This window comes from Bubalus bubalis, chromosome 18, assembly GCF_019923935.1.
Source record: "Bubalus bubalis isolate 160015118507 breed Murrah chromosome 18, NDDB_SH_1, whole genome shotgun sequence".
Classification (NCBI taxonomy): Eukaryota; Metazoa; Chordata; class Mammalia; order Artiodactyla; family Bovidae; genus Bubalus; species Bubalus bubalis.
In genome coordinates, this window is record NC_059174.1 from 10,841,507 (window position 1) to 10,852,981 (window position 11,475).

Below are 11,475 nucleotides of genomic sequence, written 5' to 3' on the forward strand. Positions count from 1 at the left end.
GCCTGAGACTGACTGCGTTCCCATCTTGTCTGTCTTGCAGGCACACGCTGAGGTTCTGGAATGCAGCTTTTTTCGATGCCGTCCACTGTGAGAGGAGAAAGCGGTCTCCCACGACCAGGTAGGAGCCAAGTCCAGGCCTGCCTTGCCTCAGGGAAGAGGACCAGGGAGAGGCTTTTTTGTCCCGTTTCTGAAGAGGAGAGCAGAAGGACGGAATGGCTGAGTCCTCGCGTCTTGTGTTTCTTCCTTGAACCCTTCTGGCTCTGGTGCCCTGCAAGCTGCCTGAAGGGTCCTGGGCGTACAGCTTCCGGGTGGGGGGCCCAGCTTGCATGAGCGCTTCTCCCCCTGGGGCTCTGGCATGACTTGGCCTGACCCTCCTCAGAAATGTGAACTCCCACTGAACGAAGCCCCTGGGGCTCCCTTGGACCCACTCTGATTGTCTCTGTAAGAACCCAGGCTCCTGAGCTGGGACCCTGGCTGCAGGATTCATGTCTGGGGAAGCAGTCGCTACTTTCAGCTGCCTCCTCTGGGCTGCAGCTTCCCAGGGGCCCCTTTGGAGTCCCCACTTTGTAAACCATCAGCAGCGAGGAGTGTACATTAGGGCTCAGCGAGCCAAGGTTGGCGCCTGCTGTGTGCAGCAATATGGTAGGGAAGGGGTAGCAGCCTCCCAGGCGTGGGTCACGTTATCTGCCCCTCCAGTCATGGGACTTTGAAGTCTCTGCATCTCTTTTCATTAATGAGATGAACCCCTTTCTTCTCGAACACTGGGGAGACCTCAGAACCTTTCTCCTGGCAGGAGAGAGGGCAGAGCCTGCTGGTTAATACTTCAGTCCACTGGCACTTAGGGGATCTTAAGTGAAATCTGTCTTTTGGGGGGAGAGTCAGTAAACCTCCATGGGGGCGGGATGGCCTGCTGTGGCTGTGTATCCTGGTAAGCAGGGAAGCACGTGGGGGGAGAGGTCCTGGACCGTTCCTTAGGATTCTAGACAGAATTCTCTGCTGGGAGACGCAGACGCAGGAAACGCCTGTAGGCGAGGGGGATCTCATGTTGCTTTGCTCTCCGACATCTCGGCCAGCACCCCCCACCTGCCCGGAACCCCGTCTCCATCTCCGTCTCTGCTGTGATAACCCTCCTTCCGCGCTTGCTCTCTTTTTCCATCCACATATCTTGCATGAGTTTGACATGTTCCTCTGTTTACCTGTTTCTGCTGCCGCTCCAGAGGGGATGCTGGAGAGGAGGAGAAGAAGAGGTGTGTGTCCACGTGCCTGTCCCTGGACAGTGCGGGGCCCCTTCTAGGGCCGCTGGGGGAGGGCACCCAGGTGCAGCTGGGACTCGCAGCTGGTGGGCCCAGCGCTGGGACAGGCTGGTGATGGTGGGGAGCTTGCCCACGATAGAGACCTTGAAATGGACAGGAAGCAGACACAACCCCCAAGAACCCTGCAAGGCCTGGTGTGTGTCCCGAGAGGAGAGGACAGTGAGGTCTAGAAGGTCAGCTCTGACCGTGAGTGAGCCAGCCTCCACGGGCTGCTCTGGCCCTCCAAGCAGACCCTGAAACCACACCCTCAGGGTCACTTGTTGCCCACTTGGTTATTGATCCTGGCTGGAGCTGCCAGTGCGGCCAGAGGACCTGTCTCTATAGTCATGTCCAGAGGCGTGCGGGCTCTGGCAGACCCTCGCCCACTCAGACGAGTCTGAGGGTCCCAGAGAAAGGACAGCTGCTCCGTGCCCCCGGCCACTGAGTGATGTGGGGCCTGTGCATGTCAAGGGGCCTCTGAAGGCAAATGTCGAGGACTGGCTGCTTCCTGCGAGCCCATGATGGGCTCTGACTTTGTTTGAACTTGATATGTGTTAGATTTCTTCCTAAGATATTTTTAGAGTTAAAGGCCTGCCTATTCAAAATATAATTTCTGATAACAGTGCTTTTTTAAAATTTGGTGGAAATTTCCCAAAGCATGCTTCCTTTAATCAGTGATGTATTTTTAGTGCTTATTGTTCTATGTGAAATCTTGTCTTTTTTTTTTTTTTTCCCAACACAGCCTTATTTTGGCTTTAATAGGAGCACTTAAGCACAGCAGCTACCTCCGTTCATAAAAAGCCCCCGAGTTCCCACAGTCTCTCTAAGGGATAGGGTGATTAGCCAGCCTTCCCGGAGCAAGGCTTCCCAGCACCGTGGCCGAGGTCTGAGAGGGTCAGAGCATCATAGCCTCTGAGCCTCGTGAGGGCAAGTGAGTCTCAGCCTCACAGGCCTCCTCACCCGCGGCAGGTGTGGTCTGGCCATGCACCTCCTAGACCTGCCCCCCGGGACACCCTGAGACTGGAGGACCAGAGTTCAGCTCTGGGTCCTTGGGCAACCTTGTGTCTCCAGCGTGATTTCTCTCTGGCAAAGTCAGCTGACAATGCCATCAGCATCCTCTCTGTTCTCAGGAGGCCTCCTGTTCTGTAACCTGCTCGTCACATCCAGATTCTCACTGTGGCATTTTTAGACACATGACCTGCTCTCTTGTGGTATTAGACTTCCACCAATATTGGACATTGGACTCAGTTTTAAAGAATTGATTTGATTGTAGGCATCCCCTGATTGACCTTCTGCCTATTTCGTCAGAGATCAGATTAAATGTCCCAACTCTAGTCCTCACCACAGCAAAAAAAGTCACCTCTGCATCTACTGTCAGGACTACTGTGCTGCACAACTGCAAGGGAGCCACTTCCACATGGGATGGGGTTGTACAGTGCACGACCTGTGCAACTGTACCCAGCGAGCCGGGTGGTGGTTTGGGGATTTAATGCCTGGACAGTCCTAAGGGTGTCTACCAGGGGAAAGGGGATGGGAAGGAGCGTGGAATGGGATTAGTATAGTGCCTGGAAGCGCCTTCCAGGTATCTTCGTGGCTGTTCTGCTAGCCCGAGGAGACTGGAGTGACACCTCCTCCTGCCTCTGCTGCGCCTTGGTGTCCTGTGGTTCCCACTCAGCTGCAGCAGCATCAGTGGCCTCCCTCGGCCTGAAGAGGGAGAGGAGTCAAGAGTTGATGTTCTTGGTTCTGTTCCACTTCCTTTGGCTTTTCCATCACCCTGACCCCCCTCATACTCCCTCTTCTCTCCCTTTTATCTTTTTTTCTCTCAACCCTGTTTTAATCAGACTCCTTGTCCAGAGTGTAATTCTTAAGGGGAAGTAGGCATCTACTCATTTCCCAGACGGCCATGGGGCTGTCATGCCTGGGGATGGCGGTGGGTGGTTGAGGGGCTGACTTCCCATGGAGACTGGCGACGCCCTGCTGTAAGGGGAGGCCCGATGCTCTGCGGGGTCGGGTGGCCTGGGCTGTCTCTCGTGGACACACTCCTTAGGCTCAGAAGAGCACCCTCCCTGACTGAGCCCTGACCCCTGACCCTATGCTCCTGCACCATGGTCCCTCCTTGTAGAGTTTCCCATCTTTGCATAGAGACTTTGCGCCATCTTCACTGTGGTCACAGGATAGCAGCCACCGGCCCTGGGGCGGCCATGCAGGGCGGGCCTTGGCCATGAGGAAGCCAGGAGCAGAGTGAGTGGCAGAGCTGGGCCAGCCTGGCCGGCGACATGTGGTCAGAGGCTGTGGACCCCGCTGGAGAGCTGGAGGCCTGGAGACAGTGGGAGGGGAGCCCCAGGGCCTCCTTGCTGGGTTCTTGACTCCCACTTTTCTCAGACACTGGTGGGGCCCTGGCCTCTGCAGTTGTCCCCGCCTGTAACATGAGCTGTGGCCTCCTTTGTCCTTGAACTTCAAACATGTGGGGGACAGGATTCTCATTTCCTAGCAAATGTTCTAGGCGACCGCTAAGCGCACACTGTCTCAGGGCCCTGGGCCTCATCTCCGCCAGGACAAGGTGATGAGTGTGTATGTATCGCTCCCCACCTCTCGGGTAGGCTTCCTAGAAGCAGCACCAACAGCTCTTTGGCCCAGGAGTCCCCTCTGTGTCAGGGAGACCAGCACCTGTAGGTCAGAGCAGGGGAGGGCCTAGCGGCGGGGACGCGGGCCTGAAGCCCCCGCTGCTCCTCCTGTGCTTGCAGGGAGCGGTGGTGCCACATGACCCAGGAGGAGCGGGACGACAGCCTGCGGTTCAACGAGAACATCACCTTTGGGCAGCTGGGGTGAGTGCTACCACCCCGGGGCACCCCGGGACAAGAAAGCGGGGCAGGCAGGGCTGGGTGCTGATACTGAGGCCCAGACTCAGTAAGGAGGGGCCGCCGGGTAAGATGCTCCTGGCGGGGGCTCCACTGGGGGAGAGCCACCCTTATGATGTCACACGCCCCTGACTCAGGGTTGTTACCACCGTGAGTTCTTAAATGTCTCAGAAGCACACGATTCACTCCATTTGGCCTCCACACCGTTTCACGGTGAGCGAAGCTGGCTGGCTGAGGAGGCGATTTAGTTTTTACTTCTTTCTAATGATTCCTGGCAGGCTGCTTATTGGGCCCCGGCTCCCTTCCATCCCCGCCGCCCCCCGCCGCCCCGGGAGGTGGGAGGGGTGCCAGCTCACGGCCGTGTCCCCCCAGCACGTTTACGCACAACATGCTGGCGTTTGGGCTGAACAAGAAGCTGTGCAATGACTTTCTGAAGAAGCAGGCGGTGATCGGCAACCTGGACGAGGGTGAGTGCCGGCCAGGCCGGCGGGGCCTGGGGTTCAGGACCGAAGTGGGCTGCACGTGGGATCCCTGTCCCAATCAGAGAATTATCCCTATTTTACTTAGAAATGGGACGTTAAATGTTCTTGCCTGCCTAAGTGCGTGGGACACTTGTCCTTCCATTTGGAAACCCAGTTCTGCTAGGTAGGAGTTGGTGGGGGAGGGGGAGGGTTCTGCCCGGTCAGTGCTTAATGATAGGGTCCAAGTAAAGATGTAACTTGGCACTCAGACTCTGACCTTGAAAATGGACAGACTCTGGCCCTGAGTTGCCCTCCTTATAAGTGACCAGCGTATGGCCTACCTTGATTTCTTGAACCACACTGCCCTGGGAGGTCTGGGGGCGGGGAGGGGCGGAGGTCCTGAGGTTGGTTTTTCTAGAATCTCTGACTTCTGTAATGAAAGGAGATGCATTGCTGATGCCAACTTCCCTAATAAACAGCTGGCCTTTCTGCATCATCCCACATGATGGTACCAAATGCCTCTTCCTTGTCCCCCGAAAAGCCTTCCACTTAGACATGGATTTGGCTAGACCAGTACTGTCCAAAACTCCACCCCGCACCAAGTCAAAGAGGGCCAAGGACAGGCGGCCTCAGGAGGTACCCTGGACAGCCTCAGGTGCTGTCGCCAGCCCTGTCACCCAGCACAGGGCAGAGCACCGTGCCCCTACCACGTGGCCCCCCAGGACCCAAGCCTGGCTCCTGTGACACGTTCCTCCGCCCACACCAGGCTGCTGGGCCTACTGGCCCGCCCTCTGTAGCATAATTTCTGTGGGAAGATGCAGCCTGGTTCCCAGGAGCCCACCTCCAGGCCGCGGGCACACCTGCGGAAGCTCGCACTCACCGTGCCTGTGAGAAGACCCTGCCTGTCTGTGTCGCCCTCTCCCTCATAAGGAATAACGTTGTTTTCTCTTGCAGAGCAGTACAAGCTGCTGAGCGACCACATCGAGCAGATGGCTGCCGAGTAGCCCACAGGAGGTGGCCCGAGACTCCCCCAGAGGACTGCAGCTGGCTGTCACCCCCCCTGCATGACATCGGCAGCACCTATGCCGCCCTAGAACTAGCGGTTAGAAGAATCTGGTTGCCTGTCCTCCCCACTTCCCTCTGCCTGTGTCTGCTCCCCACCTGCGTGCCAAAGTGCCCCTGGGATTACACAGCTAAAACTGAGATGACTGTCCGTACCCTCGAGTGGCAGGCCTGCGACCTGGGACTGAGGGGGCACAGAAGGAAGGATAGTGGGTCCCGGGCGGGCACGTGTCCATCACAGCCTCCTGCTGAGAAGACGGGGAGTGTGGGAAGGTAGGGAAAGGCAGATGTGAGCTGGCACATGTCAGTCCCACGCCAGTAACACGGGGCAATTGGGAGTGAGGATCTGGGCCCCTCCCTGCAGGGCGGGACTGGGTTCCTTCCACAGCCAAGCAGAGCGGGGACGGCCTCTCAGTGTCAGTCTGGGCTGGTACTGGGTCCCCTTTCCGTGTGACAGGAAGCTCCAGGAGGAGAGAGACACCCTCTGTTTCAGGGCGGGAGAGAGACTGAGGCAGCGGACGGCTTTCTTGGCTGCAGAAGGCCCAGCCACAGTCAGGGGTGTGGGCTTCCGGGACGTTATGGCTCCAAGTGGCTGTGTTGGACCTACGCGGCCCTCAGTTGTCTGTGTGGAGCGTCTGAGATGTTCTTGGTCAGTTGACCGCTTGCTTCTGGGGCAGAGAGACTTCACCACTCACTCCCTGGGGCCATCTTCCATGATGAAGCCCAGAAAAGAGAATTTTCTTCAGCAGCTTCAAGACATCTGCCCTTTCTAAAAGCAAACAGTGCTGCTCTTTATTTTTAAAAGACAGAAAATTCTGTGTCAGTTACAGGCATCGTGGCTCAGGTGGCTTCTGTTGGGGACTGTGTGATTCGCAGGGTCAGGCCCTCCACCCCGGCCGCCTGGGAAGTCTGCACCTTCCGCTGCCTGAGCCCTCAGGCTGCTTTCCCGAGGACTCTGCAGACACCCCCCTCACCGCCGCAGGTGCTGGGAACCAGGGGTCCTCCCTGCAGGTCTGTCCAGGCACAGCCACCCAGCCTGAGGGACTGCAGTCTGGCGGCAAGCCTCCAGCATGCTGGCTGCCCTGGCCAGCCCGGCTCCAGGCGCTGGCCTTGCAAGGCCGGCGGGGCTCTGTCCTTCCTGCCCTGGCTGTCCATCCCGCATTCTCACTCCACCTCCTGCAGCACGACAAACAATGTCTGAGACTCCACCTTCCAGGCAGCACATCACAGGTTCCCTCATGGGGGATGCCTCCCTGGAATGTTCCAGAGAAGAGTGAGTGTTGGTTGAGCTGAGCAACGCACGTCCTGGTGATCTTAAGAGAGGCGATGGGAAACACGCGGGACTCGAGTGCACTGGTGTGAGATGTCCTGCCAGGAGTCAGGGAGTGGGGGCTTGGGCTCCAGGAGCCCTGCTGTGTTCATGATGGCATGCACACCCGTGTGTGAGTGTGTGTGTGTGTGTATGCTGGCAGTCTCTCTGGCCACATCACTAAACAAAGCACAGTCATGTGGCTGGTTTGCCTGTCCTGTGTGGGGGTAGGTCACGCCAGCTGGAAACCGGCCCAGTGATCGGATATGTCTCTCCTGAATGCAGTTCAGAGAAATAACGTCCAGCTCATGAGTGTGCAGGCCCTCCTCCAATGCCTCCTGGGGTGATGCTGCCCCTCCTAAGACATTCAACAATCCCCTGATGCTCTGTGCCACCCCCCATTGAAGTCAGGGCCATGCCCAGTGAGCAGCTTGTCTGAGGCCCTCGAAGGGCCATCTCTCCACTGCGTGTCATTGGCTTTCTTAGTTTTTTCTTAGTGGTTAGTTGAAATACATAAACATTTTATTCTAAGGTGCCCAAAAGACTTATCCTTGTATATATAAGATTTGTGTGGAAGTGTGATTCACTCTGATTTCTGGAGGAAGACAGTAGCTTCTGGGTCTTTCCAGGGGTTCTGGGGAGTGGAGGGCTCTTTCCCCCTGGGTGGGGCAGGAGGACCCTCGCAAACCGGGAAGGAAATGCAGCTTTGACTTCTCCAGGCTTTTCCAAGCACTTTCACTTCAAGATGATCCTGAGACCTTTTTCTTTTTTCCGTATAGGTCTCTTGCAATAGCAGTTGAAGGTAGAAACAAGGGTGGCTTTGGGTCTTTTCCCCTCCCCTTCATATATTAATAGATCTCACTCCTGAGAGTAAGTCTGACCCCAAAACTGCTGCCCGAAACACTGAGCCCCATGAGGGGATACCACCAGAGACCACGGGCCTCACGGAGTGGCTGACGTCAGGGTGACTGGGAGGCTGCTCTGCTGTCTCCTCTTGGTGACTGTCTTTGTCTGAGCATGTCACCTCAGGGTGTCTGGCCAGTATCACCCGGAGGAGGCACAGTGTCCCTAGCAGAAGCCGGCTGCTGGCCTCGCTGACACTTCCTGTCTTTGTCTTGATCTTCCCTGTGAGGCCCGGCCAGAACAGATAGCCCCAGGCGGGTGCTCAGAGGTGCCAGCGTGTGCAGAAGTCTCACCCGCCGCATGCCCAGGAGGCTCTGCAGAAAGCGCTCTCCTGGCCCTTCCTGTACACTCAGGGACTTCCTGTAAACTTAGGCTCAGGGCAGGAAGCATCGGGTCGCATCCACAGGAGAGTTTCCCATCCCAGCATGTTCAGTGTTCCAAGCCAGAGCTTCAAAGGCCTGCGTTAGCAATGACATGGCGGGTCTCCTGCTGTCTGCCCTTCAGGGCTCTGTGAACGTAATGAGCCCAAACAGCTGATTCTCCCAAGTGAAAAGTACCCTGCTTTGCAAACAGGATGCTGTTGAGATGTGGCTTTGTTGTGTCTTCAGCCTTTGTTAAGAGTTCTAGCAATATTGATAGGTGTTTAAGAGGGACATGCTAACATTCAGATTGTATCTGCTGTGTGTGCATGTTTAACCAAAGGCAGGAGAACCAAGTTCTGATAATGTAAGTTATTTGTACAGTGAAATGAAGTAGACCGTGATTTTCCTATTGCAAAAAAAAAAGAAAAAAACCAACCAGGCCAAGGAGCTCTTAAATTACCAAAAGAAGGACTAGAAAGAGAGTTCAATTTCTGAGATTTGTGCTCCAGTGAAACCTCGGAGGGTCAAGGTCACAGGTGAGCCCATGCTGGGTCAAGGATGGAGACCCAAGGATGGAGTTTGAGATGCCGCCTGACCTCTTTCTCCTTCCCGGAGCCCGTGCTCACCTGTCCCTCCCCAGTTAGATGGTGACGTCCACTGCTGTGGAGAGAAGGTGGCAGCCTTGAGGTGTGTTTTTCTGCAGGCTGTTTTAAGTGGGTTAATTTATCAGCCAGAGCACTGTATCCCAGCCTCCTGATGTGAGAAAAAGATGTGTTCACACCACAAAGGAGTCTGTCAGGGGTTTTGTTGAACCCAGGTGACCACAACCAGAAGTCAGGGCCGCAGCTTTGAGCCTGACCTTCCTGGGTTTCACTGCACCCTGACTGGTTGGCTTTTCAGTTAGGGAGCATCCGGCAGGCCCGTGTGTGTGGTCAGATAAGCTGTGTGGCCAAATTACCTACAACTTGAGACAGCTGGGAAGCCAGGGGGCGCAGTCATTTGCCAGAGGAGTGGGGAGACTGGGAAGGAAGGGGAAGGGGAAGGGCCCTGCTGCAGCCTCGGGGGAGGGGGCAGCAGCTGGGCCATCCCAGGCTGGTCACCCCATTGGCTACTCACTTCTTCAGCCAGGGACAGAGCTGCGGGTTTGGGGGTCCATTGCCCCAGGGTTGTTCTTGTTCCCCCACCCACAGCCTTTTAATTCCCTTGAGCCGCGGCTCCTACCACTCAGAGGTCTCCCCCATCTTCCTGTAAATCGTTTATTCCTTTTTATGACTGTCAAGGGTGAGAGCTGCTTGACAAGCTTTCAACTTTCCCCGCTCCCCACTGCCCCCCTGCAGGGGAATGGTGTTGGCGACGGTTCCCCTCATCGGCTGGTGTGTGACGCTCAGACCTGGGCTGGAGCCGGGCCTTGCTCAAGCCACGTGCCACAGTACCTCCCTGTGGCCATGTGGCCAGGAGCAGGGCTGTGAGGGTTATCCAGAGAGCAGACAGGGGGAGCATTTCCAGATGGTTCCCATCAGGGGTACCCATCCAGGAGCGTCAAGATGCTCCTCATGGCTCCCCAGGCCTGTTCTGCTGCTGTCTCCCTGCTGTCCCTCCCCAAGCAAGCGCCTCAGACACGGTCTGCCTTGTCCCTAGGTGGCCTGGCTCTGGCCTGTGTCCCCAAGTCGGCTGATTGGTCTGAGCTTGAGACGAGCGGAGAGCTGGGGAGAGGACGCTCCCCTTGGCTGTGTCCCCAGGATTCAAGGGGGCCCTGCTCCTGCTGTAGAGTTCTCAGTTAGAATGGTCTGGGTTTTCTGTGTTCCCATCACTTCTCGCAGGATCTCTGTGCAGGTGGGGTGACCTGCATCCTGACATGTCCTGCAGGGTCAGACCAGGGTGCTGTCTCCCATTACCCTCCTGAGTGGTGTGCTGAGCTCGGAGGAGGGCTCCTGGTGATGCCCCCTGGAGCCTTAGTGGGGCTACATCTGTCCTCTCCTTGGTCCAGGATGATACGCTTGTGGAAACAGAAGTGCTCAGTGGGCTTTGTTCCAACGCACGGCCCCACATGAGGGCCCTGGTCTGTCCCTGTGCTGGAGGCTTGGAGTCCCATGCACACCTTGAGAAGGACAGGTCAACCAAAGGAGATGCTCACACTCAGATGGCAGGCCCTTCGCCTTAAAATGTGTAGGTGAGAGAGCTTCGTGGCCCTAACCATGGCCTCTGGGCTGCAGAAGGGTCTCCCACGTGCTTTCCCTGTTTCTCTCCCGCCCATTGGTCTTGGACCCAAACATCCCATTGGCCACTTCCACACATTGCCCTTAGTGACCCAGAAATCAGGGTCAGTGATTTGAGTGTGTTATATGTATGGTTTCGCAGTCTTATATCCCATGAGGTTGTGTTCTACAAACTGTGTTTTCAGGTGGAGAAAGTTTCAAGATTGAGCTCTCAAAGCAGCGCTAAAATCAAAGCTGTTTCCTGTGAAGAAAACAAAAAAAAGTCCATATATTGCACCTCAGATTGTCAAAAGGTGGAAACTGAAATAAATTATCTCTAAAAAGGAAGTCAGTCTGTTGATGTTGAATTTTTGTTCTCACATACCCATGAGCACCTTTTAAAAATGGAATTTGCAATCTTGTCACTGACAGCAGTGGGTTTTCAGAAGAAAACACTTTTTTCTGGGGTCAAATAGTTGTTATCCCCACTTAGGTCGAGCAGCTGAGTATTATGCAGACGTGTGTGTGTCTCGTGGGAAGGCTAATGGGCAGAAGCAGTGTCCACTGCGTTGCCGCCCGGCGTGTGTGAGTGAATAGAGGAGCCTCGGCCCCCGGGATGCCTGCACCCGCTTCCAGCTGGCACTGGTCTTGCCTTTGAGCCCCAGCTGCCGCACTGTTTGCCTCTGAGGGCTGAAGGGCTGTGGGTACCGCTCCTGCCTGCCAGCAGCAGGACACCTTCGTGTCAGTTCTTACAGCTCGGTTCAACAGGCATGTTTGGTGAAGTGGTCAACTTTCTCTCTGATTATAAGAGACCCTGAAAGTTATGCTCCTGCCCTTGCTCACCCCTCCTCCCACCTCCTGGGCCCAAAGGAGGGAAGCTAGGAATTTTATTCTCATAGGAGAGAGCCCATGAAGCTTGTCCAATGCCCAACTCTGGAATTAGGAACGATTGGTCTTTTCCGGGCATACTGGGGCCAGAAGGGGAGGGGAGAGGCCCCTTATGCCATCAACTTAACCTTTAATGAGCTCACAC

General features: G+C 55.9%; 1 protein-coding gene across 3 annotated transcripts in view; it reads left to right on the top strand.

Annotated features, from left to right (window-relative positions):
* Positions 1–10,790, top strand: part of KIAA0513 (KIAA0513 ortholog) — a 60,547-nt gene extending 49,757 nt beyond the window's left edge. For 2 of the 3 annotated variants that reach the window (XM_044932230.2, XM_025268482.3), the window contains exons 9-13: positions 41–118; positions 1,218–1,247; positions 4,037–4,117; positions 4,523–4,617; positions 5,566–10,790. In XM_044932230.2, the coding sequence (XP_044788165.2) occupies positions 41–118; positions 1,218–1,247; positions 4,037–4,117; positions 4,523–4,617; positions 5,566–5,615 (334 nt within the window). In that variant the 3' untranslated portion in view covers positions 5,616–10,790. The remainder of the gene's footprint in view (positions 1–40; positions 119–1,217; positions 1,248–4,036; positions 4,118–4,522; positions 4,618–5,565) is intronic. The other variant, XM_025268483.3, reaches the window with a different exon arrangement.
* The last annotated feature ends 685 nt before the right edge of the window (positions 10,791–11,475 follow it).